Here is an 18,283-nt window from a genome sequence, read left to right as displayed (position 1 = left end):
CCTCTCTTTTTTCCTCTTTTGTCCTCCGCTTAATCAACTTTGCTTTTACGTACCAACTTCGACTGAATGAAAGCTTTGAACTTGGCAAACTTTGTATTTTGCAGGACCCGCTCAAACTCTTCTTCGGTGACTGTTTTCTTTGTGAGCAAGTTAAACACAATACCAAATGCGAGTGATAGCACAGTACAGGTCAAGATGATGACGTTGTAAGGCATGGAGAAATCCGGGGTGGGGAGTGTAAGCAACAAACTCGTGGTTCTGAAATCGTAAACAATGTTTCCGCTGTCGTCCTTCACCAAAATCACCGCGGGCTCCACGTCGAATCCATGATTTGCATCTGGAGGATATTCGCGGTAAAATAACAAAGACTTGTCAAAGTCGTAGGTCATGCGCAAAGTCAGATTTGCTGGTACTTCCAAGTCAAGTTCCCAGTGCGAGGGCCGTTGTCTGTCTACCGAGGGTCTGTAGTAGTTGTTCTTGATGATTTCACTGTGATTGTGTACTACACGCGTGCTTTGACTATCCCAGAGACTAAGCTCCAACGTGCTCATGTACAATCTCATGAACCATGGAACGGATTCAAAGTATTTCAATTGAGCTGCTTTGGCAGATGGGTTGGTAAAGGCTACCCTCAATCCACCCTTGTCCAACGAATAACCAGTCAACGACCTCGAAACGTACAAGGGGGGACTTTCAACCGCACCGACTTTGGTGCTATCGTTTGTGAAAAAGATAAAGTCGTGTTTAAACGGTTCACGCACAATCTCAAAGATATCCCCGTGCAAGTCATTTGTCATGACTGCGTCCGAGCTCAGCCGTTTCAAAGTAACGTTCCATGCTGAGCGGTCAACATCAATGGTCACCACAGTGACACCTTCATCGTCCTCAAATGCAGGACCATTAATGGTTCTGCCGTAGAGAGTTTCCAAGCTCCACAGAAGTTCGGTCGGGTCGCCCAAGGGAAAACATTGCCAAATGTTGTTCTTTTTAGACGCATCACAGCGAAGTTTTTCACCTTGCACCGGTTTAGGGATGCCTCCTTCGCGATGTTTTCTAATCGATCGAATGACATCAATGACTTGGTTGACTGTCTGGTGCAATTCCCACTTGCACGTGCCATCACCACTGCTGTTGCATTCAGTATGGATATCAATCGACATGCCATGCCACAAGGAGTCAAAGACCTTGTGGCCATCTAGTAACGAAGCAACACCGGCTTTGCCTCTCGTAGGCAAAAGTTTCAAAAAGGGAGTCAAATTCTCCGTGCACACGGGCTCGCTCGGTAAGGCGGCTCGCAACAAGTACAATTTATTGCCCACCTGGGGTCTATAGTTTCTAGGATCCATCTGTTCCACCGCGTAGCGGGGAAACGTCGTGGTGTCTTCTTCAATTGAGTTTAGTGACGCGCAAAAGAAGCCCGAGAGGATCTTGGTCAACTTGGACCAGCTCTGCTTGGCTGCTTGGATACTGGGAGCCTCAATTACCGCGACTACTTCGACACCGGTGCCTCCACTATTAGCTCCATTGCCAGGTAACTTGCCCCACGATTTCGCATCCCACCATCCCTGTGTAAATCTCAACGAGAGATCTCGTGTGTTTGTAGATGCAATTATTGGCCCCAACGAGCTCGGAAAAAAGGAATAGTGACTCATTTGCTTCTCGCGTTGCTCTACCTCTCCTGAATGATGTGATTCGTTATGGTAAACCGGTTCAAACGGTAGTGATTCACTTTGGAACCGGAAACTTGACAATAGTTTATTCCTCGGTAACGGTTTCAAATGGAGCGATTCCGAGTACGAGTCGCTTCCAATGACACAGCTTGCAAATGCCAATGCGCTCACCAGCCATGATAGTAGCATCTTCGTCTTCGTCGTCCTCGTTGCTGCTGGAAAACAGACGTGTTTGGTTCCTTTTGCTTCCTCCAGTGGTGCTGGCATTTTTCAACTTTTTTTTATACGCTTCAAACCACCGCGACTGAATTGTTTACCATCAACACTCTTTGAAGTAAACCACCATCACCAACTATTGATCCCCGACTATCCAGAAGACAGGGGGACGAGATACGGGGGCAAAACACAGATGGCGCCCATAGTCAGTAAGGTAGAAGTTCTAGAGATGAACAAGGAAAACATCCAGCCGCTAAGTGGAGGACGACCGGTTTCAAAACTATCGGAAGCGTTTCAATCTTCAGAATCGTACAAGTACCAAAGACACAAGGCCAGACTACTATTGGAACGAGAACAGCTAGAAGATGAGGTTGCAAATCTGGAGGATGCCGACGACCCGCTCGAGATTTTTGTGAGGTATATAAGTTGGACTCACACAAACTACCCTCAAGGGGCCAACAGTGAAAGTGGATTAGTCAATTTGCTCGAACGATGCACTTCACACTTTCGAGATGTGCCGCATTGCAAGAACGACCCCAGGTACCTCAAGGTGTGGCTCGAGTATATCAAGTATTCCGAGTCGCCACGAGACGCGTACATTTATATGGCGAAAAAGGGGATTGGCAACCAGCTAGCGTTGTTTTACGAGGAGTTTGCCGCGTATTTGGAGCTTCAATGCAAAATCACCGACGCCAGGCAGATGTACGAGTTGGGGTTGGAGATGGCTGCGTTCCCCGTGGAGCGACTAAAGCGGTCCTATGCCAAGTTCAAGGACCGTGTACGGAGTCTGGGTGTGGCGGAGCCTGCCGCCAACGGTAATGGCCGCGATGTGGCACGCGACGTGTTGGCGATTGTCAGGGGCAGCCCAGCAACAGCCGCAGAATCTCTCCCTCCAAAGAAGAAATCAAAGATGCAAGTATTTCGAGATAATAATGATTGCAATGAGAGTGTCCTACCGTCGATTTTCGACAATAATGCCGCCGATGGTCAAGATGTGCTTGAAGCGAGAAAAACGAGGATCCGCGAGAATGTGATCCAACCCACTCAATGGCTGGGTCAAGTTATAAAGCAAAAAATCCAGCCTCGTGTATCTCTGGCGGGGAAAATCCAGGTATTCCGTGACGATTCACCAGGTGGTGGTGGTGGTGGTGGTGGTGGTAGTGCTCCACCTCAGCAGCTTGTAGCTCCACACTCGCCTCAAATTTCACAGCTGGTACATCAAGATAAAGACGGTGATTTTTACACATTAGTTGAGGTCACAGGTAAGAAGCCAGAACGGGTCATGGTAAACATGGACCTCTCAAATTCACAGGACCTCGACGTCATGGAAATGCTCGCTATATCGCGATTCAAACCACGGCAAAACCGAAAACAAAAACAACAGCAACAGGAACAGCAACAAATTCCAATCTTCAATCCCTCTAATCGACCAAAATTGCAGATCAAACCCGAGGTGAGAAGCACCGGTGTTGTAGATGGAACTGAAACATTCACTATCCCACTCAACGACGACTCCACTATCAAAGTCAACGATCCAACAATTACTGCATATTCCAAGTTCGCCAAGAACGAAGTGTTTGGGATGTTCAACCAACCAAGCCCCGTCACTGATGAAGATGCGCCAATTGAAGGAAATGGGAGAGGAGAAGACGAGGAAGAAGAAGAAGAAGAAGCAACAACTACTAATCTCACTGGATTCGTAACGGAGACGATCCACGCACCAGAACCACAACCACGCACTCAATCTCAACCTCATCGCCAATTGCCAACACAAAGAATAAAAGAAGACGATGAAAAGGAACATGAAGAAGAAAACGAAGAAAAAGCAGTAGACAAATCACCACTTCGCGCCGATCCCCACCTCATCGACCCATTCAACCCGACAATCCAATCTGAAATCCTATCAAATTTGAAAATCCCCTTGTCCTACTATCCAAACTTCCACCAACTAGCTCCTCAAACAGCAAACCAGTTATCGAAACTACCGCGCAACGCTACTACCACCACCACAATGCGCAGCTCACAAGCGTCAATAATTGAATGCTGCGGGGATGAAATATACTGCATCATCAGCAAACTCGGCCAAGGGGGCTTTGCGCCCGTTTACTTGATCGAGAATGCCCACAACGGGTCGCTCGCGGCGCTCAAGATCGAAGCACCAGCGTCAGCATGGGAGTTCTTCATCTTGCACCAGATCCACCGTCGGCTCATCGACAAGCCCAGCTTCATCTCCCATTTCATCGCGGCGCATTCGCTCTGGCATTATGCAGACGAGAGCTTTCTCGTGTTGGACTACTGTCCGCGCGGCTCCTTGTTGGACTTGGTCAACTGTGGCACCGTGGATGAAGTCGTGGTGGTGTTTTTCGCGGTTGAGCTTTTGAAAACGGTGGAGGTTTTGCATTCGATTGGCGTGCTTCATGGCGACATCAAGGCTGATAACTGCATGGTTCGCTTTGAGCCATCGGTTTCAGGGTGGAGCGAGACGTATGTGCGCGATGGCGGCGCCGGGTGGGACGCAAAGGGGTTGACCATGATTGATTTCGGGCGCGCGGTGGACTTGCGGTCTTTTGACGCCAACGCGCGGTTCGTTACTCGTGTTCCCGTGGACGAGCTGGATTGCGTGGAAATGAATGAGGGAAGGAGCTGGAAATACGAAGCGGATTACTACGGGGTTGCGGGCGTGGTGCATACGTTACTATTTGGCGAGTATATCAAGATTGATAAAACGGGCACGAGGGTTAAGTTGAAGAACGGGTTCAAGCGGTACTGGCAGCGCGACTTGTGGATGGAACTCTTTGATTTGTTATTGAATCCGTACCATGGCGAACCGGACGCAATGGCGATGGCGATGGCGGCGAGACGATCAGCGAAAACGCAGCAAGTGAGGGACATTAGAACCAAGTTTGAAGACTGGCTCGAGATGAATTCCAAGAGCAGGAACTTACGGTCGATCATCAAGTCCCTAGAACACGAGCTTGAAGTAGCGCAAAGGGGCAAAAGCTCCATAAACTGAATGAAATATAACGAACGAGGAGGCACAAATGCTATATATATAGATGTCTGTATGTATATATGTATTTTTTTGCACTTCTATAAATTTTTCCCTCTCCCCTCCCCTTTATCTCGTTATCTAATGCCCTTCTTCTTCATTCCGCAAGTTCCTCAATCGTTCATTTATAATCGCGTCAACATCCGAATCATCGGAATCGTCATCGCCCATGCCTCCACCAGTAGTAGACCTCTTGAACGCTTTCGACAACGACCATTTGCCACTACGGTTTTTCTTCTTCTTGATGCGCACCCGCTTGCCACTAGGTAAAGTCTCGTACCCGTCCTCGTCCACCATACCACCAGGCACGAAATCCTCGCCGTATATCTTGTAGCCCCCACTTCCGGGAGGCAACTCGTGATCCATGGGGTTTGTGCCTGCTCGTTTCCTATGGATGGCAGATTGCATGCGGCCACTCGAGTCATTTCCATTCCCAGCAGCTCCGTCTGCTGTCGCGTTGATATCCTTCAATTCAATATTATCATCATCAAGCTCACATTTTGGTTTCTTTGCACACAACCCGATTTGGCTAAAGAGTTTAAGAATAAATGCCTTGGTGGTGGATTGGTCGCGTGGCAACGTCCAGCTTTGGTAGAGTTCCTTGTACGCGGTCCGTTCGAAAAACCTCCTCATTTCAATATCTTGCTCGTAAACTCGGAAAATCTCATCGTCGTTGGGCTTAAACATAAACTTGAATAGTTTGATGCAAATATCGAATAACAAGGGGACCATGAAAAACACCAACAAGGCCGCCCACCAACTTTGATCGCGCCCCCATTCGTACAACCCGTAAGCAACGAAAAAGATTGTCGATTCCTTCAGTCGGTAAAGGAACATAATCAACACGTTCCACAAGCCGAATCCACCGACGGAGATAATGAACGAGGCAAATGCTAGCCACTGCCGATTCTGCATTTCAATTATGGTGCATTTGGCATTGATGACAATCACCAAAACGGCAAACATCAACGAGCCCAACGCAAATGTCGTATTGTCACGCAACGCAGTGAACCCCCAGCAATAAAAGCCCATAAATGTGAGTCCGAGACTTTGCAACGTGGCAAGTAGCATCCACCCTATAAACACTTTTAAATTGAATGCTTGGTACAAGCGGCCCTTGGAGTAGAGCTCCGGCACTGCCAAAAGCGTTGCTGGTTTCAAGTCCTTGTCAAACATCCCAACGCAAATCACCGGTAACGAAGTGAACAACGTGTTGAACATCGACAACGACCAGCTTTCATACATCGAGGAGCCTGAAAACAAGGTGTTTCGCTGGTATATGCACTGGGTCAAATAAAAAAGCAACTCCTTGTAAAAAGTGCAGAGCACAAATTTCGACGTCCGCACATAGTTGTAGCGACCATTGACTAGCAAGAGCTTGAGCAAGAATCGAAACTGGGCAATGGCGTAATCGGCAGACCGCGCCGCTTGGAGCCCTTCCTTACCAGTGATGCCAACTCCAATATCTGCGCTTTGTATCATGGCAATGTCATTTGCGCCGTCGCCAATTGCCAAAGTGACGGCCTTGGTGTTTAAGTTGCGCACCGCGCTGACCATGCTGGCCTTCTGCGAGGGCGAGGCTCGGCAACATATTGTTGAGTCCGTGTGGACGCAAAGATCGAGAAACTGCGGGAACATTTCCGCATCGGCTTCGACGTCAGCTAGAGTGCCACCGTCAATGACAAGCACACAGTGGGCAACGTGGTCGCCTTTGATTTCCCTTAGTGTCGATTGGATCAACTTTAATATGGTTTCGCGGTCATCGTCGTTGGTCAAGATAACCACCGTTGAGTAATCCTTGATGAGACGGCACGAGTAGCCGATATTGATGGCTGTTTCCCGCTTGTCACCAGTAAGCATCCACAATTTAATGCCTGCTCGTCGAAGTTTGACGATTGCCTCGCTCACGCCTTCTTGTAACTTGTCTTCTATGGCTGTTGCGCCAATTAGCTCCAAGTTGTTTTCAAGCTGGCCACCTACTTTTTCAACCAACTTGGCGCGATCGGTCAATTCCGTCTTGGCCTTGGCGTATTCAGTGTGCCACGCTTCGTATTCATTCTTGTCCAACCATTTAAACGAGTAAAGCAAAGTTCTCAATCCTTCAGTTGAGAATTCCTCAATGTGCTCAAGTGTTTTTTCAATGACAAACTCTTCATTGACCAAGAGTTTATCATTCGGAATCATATTTGCTGTGGGTGTTTGAATTTGCGCCGAGGTGCCATTCGATTGACCATTGGCAGAAGCAGCATGTTCTCTCCCCTTTGTTAAGTCCAGCTGGTCGAGCGCAAGCTCAGTCCCGCTGATTTCTGAGGTATAGCGTCGAGCTTGCTGTAAATGCAACGATTGTCTCGCTTTGTTGGCGATACTTTCAATCTCCTCTTCCTCCAACCCCATCAACGCGTTATCGATGGTGTTCATTCGGTTCGAGACTGCGCTTCCTATATTCAAACTGTGCCGGATGGACAGCATCGATTTTCGATTATCAATCATCTCCTGGGACAACCGCGACTGCAAAATGACGTCAGCCTCCTCCATTTTCCTCTCCTGCGATTGGAATGAGATTTCCTTTGCCTTCAATTTGGCAATCTTGGCATTCTTCAACTTTTCCATAATGACATTATCGGCACCTTTGCAAATCAAGCAGATTCTGCCATCGGGGAACCGTACAATGGCAGACATTCTCTTTCTCGCCGACGAGAACTCAATCACGTCCAAGACGCGGTACTCTTCAAACACGGCATCGTCTTCAAACCCATTGGGGTACGTTTTGATGGTCAAGACGTCGGCTTGTCGATCAAACACCACGTAGCCCAAGTCCCGCGCAGCTTGCACCAACGCCAATTCATCGGGAGACGCAGCCTGGTAAACAATCGATGCGTCATCTGGTCCTGCCTCTTGATCCTCCTCGGTGACCTCCTCCAAAGAAGAAAACGACTCATTCAACCGTCGTTGCGAGGTCTTGGCCAATGCATTTTTGTCCTTTTTTCTTGGGAGACACGTATTGCAAATGGCGAGCGATAAGAGGAAAAATTTCGCCCTTTTGGCAAAGAGTGTTTGCGGATGAGATTGTAGGTACCGCAACAATTGAAGCGAGTTGGAAATGTCCTGTACTTTGTTTGGCTGCGCGGTGGAGACCCAAGTCTTGGTGCTAAAGCCAGAACGTCTCACATCCATACTCTCACGCGCCAACGACGTGGTGCTCATTCTTGGTTTCGCCATGCCATCTGCAGGTTCAGATTGCTTTTGATTGCGAGCAGCAGATCGAGTCAAATGCATGCTGGCTCTAGAAGCAACCAACGGGTTCATGACTGGCTTATTGCTGGTGCGCTCACTGAGCATTAGATCCAAGTCATGCAAAAAACTCACCCCGCACACGCTAAATTTCCTAAAAACCATCTTGTTATCCGTCAAGGTCCCAGTTTTATCGCTGAATATATAAGAAACTTGACCCAATTCTTCCAAAATCGTCGCTGTCTTGGCCTCTGCTGGAGTGTTTGATTCCTGGTGGTACATGTCAATGTCAAACTGCAAAAAGCAAAGTTGCATAACCTTGATAATCTCCATCGTGACATAAAGCGACAACGGGATCAACGTGTTGTACATGATGATAAAGCCCATCAACGTGGCAGCCACGCCTGCGTCTTGATGGTACAAGTACCACGCGCGGTCCTTGGTGTCGTGGTGCTGGATACGCTGGGCCATTGTCGAGAATGCCGAGAGCATAATCACCACAAACACCATGAAAATCACAATGTAGTTGATATTCTTTTGCAACTTTGGGGCCTTGGTGCGTGGATTCTTGATATTGTTCATGCGGATCTTGGTCTCTTCGCCGGTAAAGACAACGAGCCCCAAGACGGATTTGGTGTTTCGCAATATGCTGCCACGGTAGACAACGTTATCGGGCCCCAACGGGTGTATCTGGTCATTCATTTCAAAAGACGATTCGAAATTGTAGAGATCGATATTGGGATCTTCGGTAGTCACCAAAACGTGCAATTTTTTCAAGCCTGGTGCCGTCGATGCCTTTTCCGCGATATCACGGTGCGGAACTTTGGATTTGAGGTTCGTTTCTCCATCAAGGGCCATCGTTTCTACAAATGCCTCTTGCGTCTCTGTGTTACTAGTGGCGATCAAGATCATATCGGCAGGAAACCACTCGTCTTCATTCACTTTCACCACGTCGCCAACCTTGACGTTTTTCCACTTTGTCGAGATTTCCTTGAGGTTGTATTGCTTCATGGCGTGCTTGTTGGTGTATGAAAGGCTCTCGTGGTGCAGGGAGTCGTCGCCTGCTGCCTCCAAAATGTCCGAAAATGACGAGTTGTTGGACAGGATGTTTTGCACTGCTAGGGAACCTTTGCCCAGGGCACCAGGTCGAGGAACAACAGGAATCGTCTCCGTTAAAATAGTGGTGATGGATTGTGCATCGTAATTGCCAAGTTCGACATCTTCTCGAACAACGGTGGTAAATTTGTTGTTTTCCTCCTTGTCGTGACCATGTCTCTTCCAGTCGTCGAAACCTTCGCGGGCAATCGATATCGACATAAATATGCAAAGGGGGATGATTGTTGTGTAGTGGCCCGTGGTTGACCAGCCTGGAATCATTTGCATGATGGCCACAACCATAAAGTAGCAATTGGCGATTTTGGAAAACTGGGCCTTGAGCTGTTTCGGTAGAAAGGAGTAAACGGTGTATTTTGAAGATGTGATTAAATTGCTGCAGTATACTTGGTTTGTTCGCTCATCTATATAACCCTTGAGCTTTGTAGAGTAGAATTCGTCTTGATAGTATGAGTTGACCGACCCCGGGTTCACACTGAGAGGGATGATTCTGCCAGCCTCTGTGCTGGGCAAGCTCTTGATTCCGAGCAACCGATTCTTGATATCGATTACCGCACTAAGAAAGGCATTTTTCGACGTGCCGTGGAGTCTTTCTCGCTTGGCAACAAAGGAACTCGAGCTGTGGCTGGTTCTCATGCTATTGATAGTTAGGTGCGTTGAAGACTGGGTCAAAATGTAGTCCTGCGAGCCGTAAGGGTCGTATTTGAGTGCTGCAGATGAAGGTCGAAGCGATGAAAACGGCTCAGGAGCAGCATCAATGTTGATCTGCGGCGATGTTGGTGGAAGCGGTGGCAACACAGGTACTGGTGTCTGTGTCTGTGTCTGTGTAGGGAGTGTAGGGAGTGTGTTTTTTGAAATGTCTTGGATCTCCACATTGTTTTGTAACTCAAATGCCACCTTGTGCTGCGGTTCTTCTGTCTCTATTGCTTCTTCTTGAATGTTGAAGGCTTTATTGAAGAGCTGCGTCCGTAGCGACAATCCTCGTTTTCGTCCGCCACCGGGTCGCTGTGGCACCTGAAGCGAATCCTTGCCAGTGGACGGCTGAGACTGCTGCTGCTGCTGCTGCTGCCGCTGCTGGGAACTTCCTTCTGCTGAAATTATCAGTGGAAAATCTTCAGGGTCCGGCTCCTGCTGGCCCTGGCTCTTGCCCTGGTTCTGGTCACAATCTGCTGCCCCAGTATGTAGATCGTGCCCCACGTTATCGTTCATTGGAGCAAAGCTATGGTCTGTCATCTGGTGATGTATAACTTATTCTTGACATGTGTCTCGCGTGGGAGGGCTATGCTCGTGGAGCCAGGGGTTTATACCAAAATTTCTGAATCGTCCGCCAACCCCTTTTTTCAAGAGCCCACTTCTGGTGAATCACGATAGAACAAACAAGAGTGACTGCTTCGTCTCTGATGGATGGAGTCACCTGCCTTGGATATACAACCTGGATTGTAGTTGGTGGATGGTTATCTGCTGCAAGGGTTTTGAAAAAAAATGACAATCTTGTCGGTGCCAGATTACGTAATTACCACACGGATGTTACGTAATTCGCGGATAAATATTTACCTTCCTGAACGGGAGGCTCGGCCGAAGCGGATAAATATCCACCTTCCCAATCGGGACACCGGAAATATCCGCGTGCAAAAAGGGGTCCACTTCCTTATCTATCCGCAGGTTGGAGGGCTTTAGATACTAGAGAGATCAGGGGGAGATGTACGTGTCTAGGGGGCGTGTATTCAGTTTACAGTTGAAAAGGCCCGTGTTGTTGTAGGCCAAAGGAAAAATGAAAGGTTGATCTTGCCCGAAGATCTCTGCGTTGTTATTCAGTTATAGCACAGAGTACGGAATAGATTTCATTTTCTGTCTCCCGCAGGTAACTTGAATAGCAAGACACTTTCGCTAATCGTCTTGTTTTGTTTTGTTTTGTCATTTATTTGTGTTTGTTTCGTCAACGTGGCATTGCCGTTGGGAGGGGGAGGGGGGGGGGATTCGGGAAGTTGGCTGGGATACTTTAAACTTTTTTTATAGCTCATCTTGTGGAAAGCTTGAATATGTGGAGTGAGAAGCATATCTCCCTTGGATAACTCCTGGGATGACTCCGCCTTGTGGTCGATGAAACACACTCAATTTTTTTTTTCATTGCTGCTGGTCCTTGAAGGCTGGTATTTGAGGGAGTAGTCACTCCTCACGCGTGGTCAACTTAAACACAATTCGCGTAGTCAAGGGACGCTGGAGGTAGGAAGCACCACCCAACCTCTTGCCTAGCCCAGCTTTTCTAGACCCTAAAACGACAGACCCATCGACGAAATTGACACCTTTCCTCTTTTTCGCCATGAGCTTTTCCCCTTCATACAAAATTGACCAGTAGTTTCAGAAAGCAAAGCCTGATAAACACCTCACGACTCCATCCCCAACCGCAAGGCACAAACCAACTCAATCAACTCCGCCTCCTCCTCGAGCTCACGCGCCTCCGCCTCGGCCTCGGCCCTCGCCCGCGCAATCTCCACCCGATTCCTCGCCTCATCCTCAATCAACACATCCACGTCCACCTCACCATCCACACCCACACCACCCATACCTTGAATCCTATCAACTTCGCACTGCCGGTCCGAGATCCTCTCCCTCGTCAAAGACAAGTTCGCGTGTCTCTGGTTCTGGCGCAAATGCTGCATCGTAATGTGTTTCGTTGAGCGCAGGGGCAGCGTGGCGGGGCTCGATGATAGCGGATGAAGGCGTACGTTTCTTGATTTCTGTCGCGATTGCGCTGCGTCTAGTATCGACGACGATGGTGGTGATGATGATGGTGGAAATGGGGACGGGGTATGTGGTAGTGAGGGCTGGTGTCGCGTGGGTGTCGTTGTTTGCTTAGACTTGTCCATTGCTCTCCTTGATGATGGTGATGGTGGAGTGAGTAGCGGCCGCGTGTCTTGAAACTCTTGATGTTTCCTTCTCGGGAGTTCTTACGCGCACGTATGGTTTTTTTTTTTATATATGTATTGCAAGATGGCATGTCTCTAGCGATGGAGATCACGTATGAGATCGACGGATTGCAGTTCACCAACTTCACGGAAGACGACATCACGCAACAGGAAACCATCGCCGACGACTTATGTCTCCGCCACTTGCCCCACTATGAGATCAACTTACCGCACCTCCGCCTGCAATTCTCCCCCGCGAGCGAGATCGACGAGGCACTTCTAGACCAATGCATCAACCTCATCGAGTCCAACATCGGCGACTTGTACGCGCGACACAAGGGCGCCAACTGGAAAGAGGAGAAATTGGAAGAGATGAGCGAGCCCGGGTTGATCGTGCTCTGGTTCACTGATCCAGCCGCCGATGATGATGATGATCTCGCCGGGTTCATTTCGTTCAAGTTGTGTCTAGACGACGATGATATATTTGTGCTCTATCTTTTTGAGATCCATCTAGCGGCAAGATATCAAGGTCGGAAGTTGGGTCAGATGCTAATTGACCAGTTTCACCAATTTGTGGAGGTTGGATTGCAAAGGTCGGAGAATGCCTTGTATCGCATGGTAAGGGGCACTTCGCTTACTGTCTTCTCGGACAACACGCGTGCTTTGAGTTGGTATAAGCTGATGGGGTATGGCTTGATTGACAGTTCTCCTCGGGACCGAACTCTACGGAGTGGGAAAATTGTCAAACCGGAGTACTATCTCATGAGACGTGACCTTGAATGAGAAAACAAAAAATATAGGGAAAGAAACCTTTATATAGATCTTGATATAGAATGCTAATATGCTAGAATGATAGATGCTAAAATGCTTGATTCTGAAGTGGTTAAATGCATAAAACTGAGCACCCCCCACGATAATTACCCAATGCGAGTCGACTCGGCGACGGGGTAGACTCCAGCTTTACCCTCTTTGGCCTTGACTTTACCTCCACCACGAAGACCTGCTCCGCCAGCTCCTCCACCGCCAACTTTCCTAAACAGGGCCTCGTCGTCACTAGGCGAATCCTTGCTATCCAATTCATTAGCATACAACCTCATGACGTACCTCGTGACCTTCTGCGCCTGCAACTCGAGCAAGTCCTCCACGTCGGCCAAGTCAATCTCCTTGTTGTTGCTCGTGCGGCAAATCTCATTTGAGGAGGCGGAAATGTTGGAATTCAGGGTGTCGGAAACGATGCCCGGGTAACAGTCGACGTAATACTCGTTATTCTCCTCGTCTTTCACATGCGGGACGGTGCTTAGCCAACTGACGATCTTCTCCTTATAGCCCATATTGGAGGCTTTTCTAGGGTTTAAAATGTTGTAGACGTCTAGATCCTGCTGCTGTGGAGGTCTCGCGTTGTTGTGAGCCGCAGCAGCAGCTGGTGGGTGGAGAGATTGCGGCGTCAGATGCACTAGCCAGGGAGTCAACTCGTCGCCTTCCTCGTCGTCGTCTTCGTCGTCGCCATCGCCTTCACCTTCCGCCACACCCACGCCAACGCCAACAGCCATCCCATCGCCCATGACATCCCCGACACCCGCATTGGCATCGGGAAGTCTTCTAGGGGTTTGATCTAGCAAGTTCTGAGCCTGGAGCAACTGGCGTCCCAGGATAGCCGCGTCTGTAGCTGCTGCTGTGCTCGTGTTATTCTGCTGGTGTTGTGCAGCCCACACCGGTCTCGAAATGGGGATGACGCGCTGAGGGGCATCCACTTCTCGCAATAAATGAGGATAGCTGTAATGATAATTAGGCGACGAATCGCCTTGCACTTGCTGTGCTTGTGCGACATCGTTTTGAGCTCTCGGATAGGGGTGTGGTGGTTGTGGATGGCTCGGTCTAATAGGACTCGTAAACTGGTGTGGCGGTAACGAAATAGCCGCCTTATAGCTCGGTTGGGGAGTATTAGGCGCCGTGTTGGCCTTGGTATTGGAATTAGCCACCGAGGATCGAGTAAAGAAGAGCGGGCGCTTGGACGGTTTGTTGTCGCCGCTCATCTTGTGGTAAAAATGGCGGTAGATCTCACTTTCGACTTTCCAATTGAACATCAACGATAAAGAAGGAGGTTTCAAACTGGGGGGAAAGATTTTCTTTCTTGATTCCCCACACCCCTCCTTTTTCTATTTTTTTTTTTTTGGGAGGAACCTGGGGAAAAGTGTGGAGTCTGTTGTTTGGGAAGCGGTAAATTGTTGGATCTGGATCTGGAGGGGGGGAAGAGGCCATAGCCACTGGAGTTCACACCAAGCGGGTGCAATGCTGGAGACCTAGTTGACCCTGGCTGCTGTTAATTGTAAGCTCCAACCGCTGCTTGAATAGGATTTTTGCGGTTGCTCATTGACTAGGTGATTGGAGGAATCCTCCGAGTTTAATGCGAAATAGGGGAACTTGTAGCCCAGGAGTGCGCGTGCTTGAGAGGACATACCAGTGCAACACCATCAAAAGTCTTGCGACGAGGCCATTGAGTCAAAGCTGGAGACCGGCCAGCAAGTTGCTGTAGGGGGTTGGGGCTGAACTCTCTCCAGAGACATCTCACGAAAAAACTGGACAGCTTTAACTGATATTAGCAAAAGATGTCCCTATTCAGCACTAGACGTGCAATAAACAGCAGAGTCTTGCAATCAAAGCCGCCGCTAATGCTGCAGCAACCTACAAAACTACAACCTCAAGCTCGAACTTGAAACGGCCAACATCGGCAATCTTGGACGTATGACGGTTGATTAGGAAGTGGTCAACGATTAATGCAATGTCTTCCTGACGCGTCGTGGCAAGAAAGACGCGTCTCGCTGAAAAATGAAAAAATAGGGACAACAACCGCACGCACGTGCCACTCACGTGCCACACACTCAAACAGCAAAGCTTGAATGCTCAACTGCCGGCTTGACAGCGCAATTACAATCAACACCAACGGGGCCTGATTTTGCATCTGTTGAAACCACCTGTGTATGCACTGGCCAAAAAAAGTAGCACCGCGAGCTCATAAACAGCAATCTAGGGTGTCTAGCGGGAGAAATCTCTCCAAAGTATCAAAACTCCCCAATCTCTGCAACTTTCCCCATTCCGGTTTGGATGTCAAAGAAACAGTAAACGCATTTTGCTTATTCTACAGACTTTTCAGCACATTGTCCAGAGTGATCCTTCAGCGCTCTGCAATCAAACCGCAATTGGCTCCATTGGCTAACCACCATCAAAGTCCACTTGCCGGCGATGCGCTACCTCGGCCTACGTTGCGCTTGGGAAAAAATCAACAAGAAACACCCACAACCCGCTTCCGCCCTCCTTATTTTACCCTTTTCTCACACATTATATTGCAGCTATGGCAAGGCGGAAAATCACGTTGGAGGAGGTCGAACGCGACGAAGCACGCGCTGCGTCACTATCGCAGCACAGGTCCAAAAAAAGACGCACCGTCCCCGACGAGGAGGAGGAGATTGAGATCGTGGGGAACGCGACAAGGGCGCCACTGGTGGACTCCAACGGGAGTGGTGGCGGTGGCGCTGGAGAGACGGGCTTAGCGATGAGACACGATCTGAACTTGAGTGAAGCGGATAAACAACACGAGATCAACCAAGTCGTCAAACTTGTGCTCCAGAAGGATCTCCGCGGGAGCTTTTTCCGGCGAGAGTATATCAATAGCAGTCTCAGCAATAAGCGGCTCCGGAATGAGGTGTTGGTGAGTGAGGCGTGCAAGGTGTTGCAGGAGGTGTATGGGTTGACCTTGGTTGAGACCCCGGGCATCAAAGTCAAGCTGGACAACGCCACAGCTAATAGTGGTGGTGGTGGCAGTGGGAGACGAGCCGCGAGTGCCTCGGCTGCGTCAAAGAAGAAACACCTTGCTCTCGTGAGCAACCTCCTGAAAGAGGCACGCGCGGTCTTGGGGGAGTTGTGGTCACGACAGGTGGATTCCGCGGTGGACAAACGCAAGATGAACGAGGCCGGTTTTTTCATCCCGCGGTACCATCGGAACAGGAGCTTGCCTGACTCGCTGCACCACTTGGTCAAGACGGGCGTGCTCTTGCTCGTGATTACATTGATCATCCTCAACGAAAACCACATCTCGGAACACCAGCTCGTGCGCAACTTGAGAAAATTTGGCATCTCCAGCGGCATCGATGACAAGAACTCGAATTACAGCTTGACGGTCTCGGAGTTGCTCAAGGAGTTTGTCCAGCGGGAAAACTTGCTCCGCAAGGAGTTGGGAGGAGGTGAGAAACCGAGCAATGAAAAGGACAAGATGTACGAGTATTCCGTGGGGAGGAGGACGTTGGTGGAGTTTACCCCGCAGAGCATCTACGATTACATCTCGGTGATTTACGGCGACTCTTTTACTGATACTATTGCTGAGCTGACTATCGTGACTATCCAGCGTGCCTATGGGACTACACTTGCGCAATTTGGCGATGATGCTGCTACCGCCAACAACTCGTTGGAGGATAACAGCCCCGGTGCTGCTGTTTCCAGCGGGTCCGACTCCGAGATTGAGCTAGTATCTTGAGGAAAGCGGGAAAATCTACGAATTAGATGTTCCAATACACGTGTTCTTTATATACTATTTACAGCTAGGATTACGTCTGTCCGGTGCTGGTAAGATGTAACATATCAATCAACGCCACTGGCTGCGGGTTGGAATGAGAAATAAGATGAATCAACTATATCTAAATGAATATAATGGTTAGATAAATAGATACTATTGGTTATACTATATGTTAAAACTGATGGTATTAAACATATTAATAATTTAGTTAATAGTAAAGGATGTATTATAGTCTATAGTCTATAGTCTATAGTCTATATATAAACACCGTCGTTAATAGATATATTACTTTGACAAGATAAAATACACTAGCACGTGATTGTCACGCGTTACACACGTGATCAAGTATATTTTCTTAACCGCCAACTCTCCTTATTTCCTCCCTGAAAACCATCAGCCCACATATTATCATCTTTTATATATATATATCTTGATAGATTTCATGTACATGATTCCAGACGACCCGCAGCCGCTGGCTGTGTAGCTCGAGCCTGAATATCCATGTTAGAAGTATAGTATAGTTTAGGAGATCCAGATAATGCTTGGAGAATAGCTATTTCAAATTTTAAGTATTGTAGTTGCAACAAGAGCTGTCAGTTCGAATCTGGTGTCATAGGTTAATGTATTTAAGTATAGATGAGTGATATTGTAGCTATAACGCGTAAAGCTACGACTGTTGGATTCAGTCCTATCATCTTTACTGTCATATATCTTCAAAGCTTTAGTATTCATGGGGGAATACACCGCAGTAGAGTTTATATGCTATTGAATGCGAGTTGTGGGGAATGAGATAGATGTGTTGGATACTTGACGCCATCGTACTTGTATGAGGAAGACGCCAAGTTGTACCACCAAGAGGCATTGGACAAAAGCGACGAAACGTTGTACCCAAGTCCAAGCCGTGGGGAGACGCGTGGTGTAGGCGGTTTCGATTCCAAGCCCGCTGATGCGATTTTGCACATTGTGGAAAACTGCTTCGCGCGTGCTGTCCAACTATTGAAAAACGCAAGGACACGCCGTTCACTCCCGAGCAAAAGAAGAGGCAGGCATGTTGAGTTCAACTTGGTCTTGGACAGTTTCAAGACCGCAGGCTCGAGAATCGAGAGTATCTTGACGTCGTTGCCTGCTACTGCGAGCTGGGGTATACGACCACCACCCGGAACCAGGCTCAGAAGAGGATAAGTTGTTGCAAACTGGGTCTAGGAAACATGTATTTATTTATCTATATATTGCATTTGCCCACTGCTTCTCCTGTTTACCCCCATTTATTGACCTTATTCTGCGCATACCTGACCAACAACTCATGGCTCAGCCGCAAACGGATCGGCTGTTTGCCGGGTCTCGAGATTAGCTCACGTGATGTTAAATATGCCTTGCGGGGGGGTGTCAGACGTCTAAGGCAATGGAATCCTGCAACGGCCGCTAATTTTTCAACAGCCAGCAACAAAAGAGAGAAAAACAAAAAAGATCAACGTTGGTGGTGCATGAACCAACTCACAGATGACAATGACTGCCCTATATATATATATAA

The 18,283-nt window shown here is 48.5% G+C and overlaps 7 protein-coding genes across 7 annotated transcripts; 3 read left to right on the top strand and 4 right to left on the bottom strand. All coding sequences in view use genetic code 12, as the record gives it.

Annotated features, from left to right (window-relative positions):
- Positions 1 to 29: 29 nt before the first annotated feature.
- LODBEIA_P52000 (uncharacterized protein) lies at positions 30 to 1,859 on the bottom strand (the record flags this gene model as incomplete). The annotated part of the gene is made up of 1 exon (XM_066975507.1): positions 30 to 1,859. One exon carries the CDS (start codon positions 1,857 to 1,859, stop codon positions 30 to 32), a length of 1,830 nt encoding a protein of 609 aa, XP_066832138.1.
- A 220-nt stretch (positions 1,860 to 2,079) lies between these two features.
- Positions 2,080 to 4,899, top strand: LODBEIA_P51990 (uncharacterized protein; the record flags this gene model as incomplete). Its single annotated transcript, XM_066975504.1, has 1 exon — positions 2,080 to 4,899. One exon carries the CDS (start codon positions 2,080 to 2,082, stop codon positions 4,897 to 4,899), a length of 2,820 nt encoding a protein of 939 aa, XP_066832137.1.
- Positions 4,900 to 5,016: 117 nt separating this feature from the next.
- On the bottom strand, positions 5,017 to 10,512 carry LODBEIA_P51980 (uncharacterized protein; the record flags this gene model as incomplete). The annotated part of the gene is made up of 1 exon (XM_066975503.1): positions 5,017 to 10,512. The coding sequence occupies one exon, from the start codon at positions 10,510 to 10,512 to the stop codon at positions 5,017 to 5,019; it is 5,496 nt and encodes a 1,831-aa protein (XP_066832136.1).
- A 1,151-nt stretch (positions 10,513 to 11,663) lies between these two features.
- LODBEIA_P51970 (uncharacterized protein) lies at positions 11,664 to 12,146 on the bottom strand (the record flags this gene model as incomplete). Its single annotated transcript, XM_066975502.1, has 1 exon — positions 11,664 to 12,146. The coding sequence occupies one exon, from the start codon at positions 12,144 to 12,146 to the stop codon at positions 11,664 to 11,666; it is 483 nt and encodes a 160-aa protein (XP_066832135.1).
- A 129-nt stretch (positions 12,147 to 12,275) lies between these two features.
- On the top strand, positions 12,276 to 12,968 carry LODBEIA_P51960 (uncharacterized protein; the record flags this gene model as incomplete). The annotated part of the gene is made up of 1 exon (XM_066975501.1): positions 12,276 to 12,968. The coding sequence occupies one exon, from the start codon at positions 12,276 to 12,278 to the stop codon at positions 12,966 to 12,968; it is 693 nt and encodes a 230-aa protein (XP_066832134.1).
- A 134-nt stretch (positions 12,969 to 13,102) lies between these two features.
- LODBEIA_P51950 (uncharacterized protein) lies at positions 13,103 to 14,269 on the bottom strand (the record flags this gene model as incomplete). The annotated part of the gene is made up of 1 exon (XM_066975500.1): positions 13,103 to 14,269. One exon carries the CDS (start codon positions 14,267 to 14,269, stop codon positions 13,103 to 13,105), a length of 1,167 nt encoding a protein of 388 aa, XP_066832133.1.
- Positions 14,270 to 15,534: 1,265 nt separating this feature from the next.
- LODBEIA_P51940 (uncharacterized protein) lies at positions 15,535 to 16,713 on the top strand (the record flags this gene model as incomplete). Its single annotated transcript, XM_066975499.1, has 1 exon — positions 15,535 to 16,713. The coding sequence occupies one exon, from the start codon at positions 15,535 to 15,537 to the stop codon at positions 16,711 to 16,713; it is 1,179 nt and encodes a 392-aa protein (XP_066832132.1).
- Between the last annotated feature and the right edge of the window lie 1,570 nt (positions 16,714 to 18,283).

The sequence above is a fragment of the Lodderomyces beijingensis genome (genome assembly GCF_963989305.1).
Source record: "Lodderomyces beijingensis strain CBS 14171 genome assembly, chromosome: 6".
NCBI classification, from domain to species: Eukaryota; Fungi; Ascomycota; class Pichiomycetes; order Serinales; family Debaryomycetaceae; genus Lodderomyces; species Lodderomyces beijingensis.
Note: the sequence above shows the minus strand (reverse complement) of the source record. Positions and strands in the feature narration are given on the sequence as shown.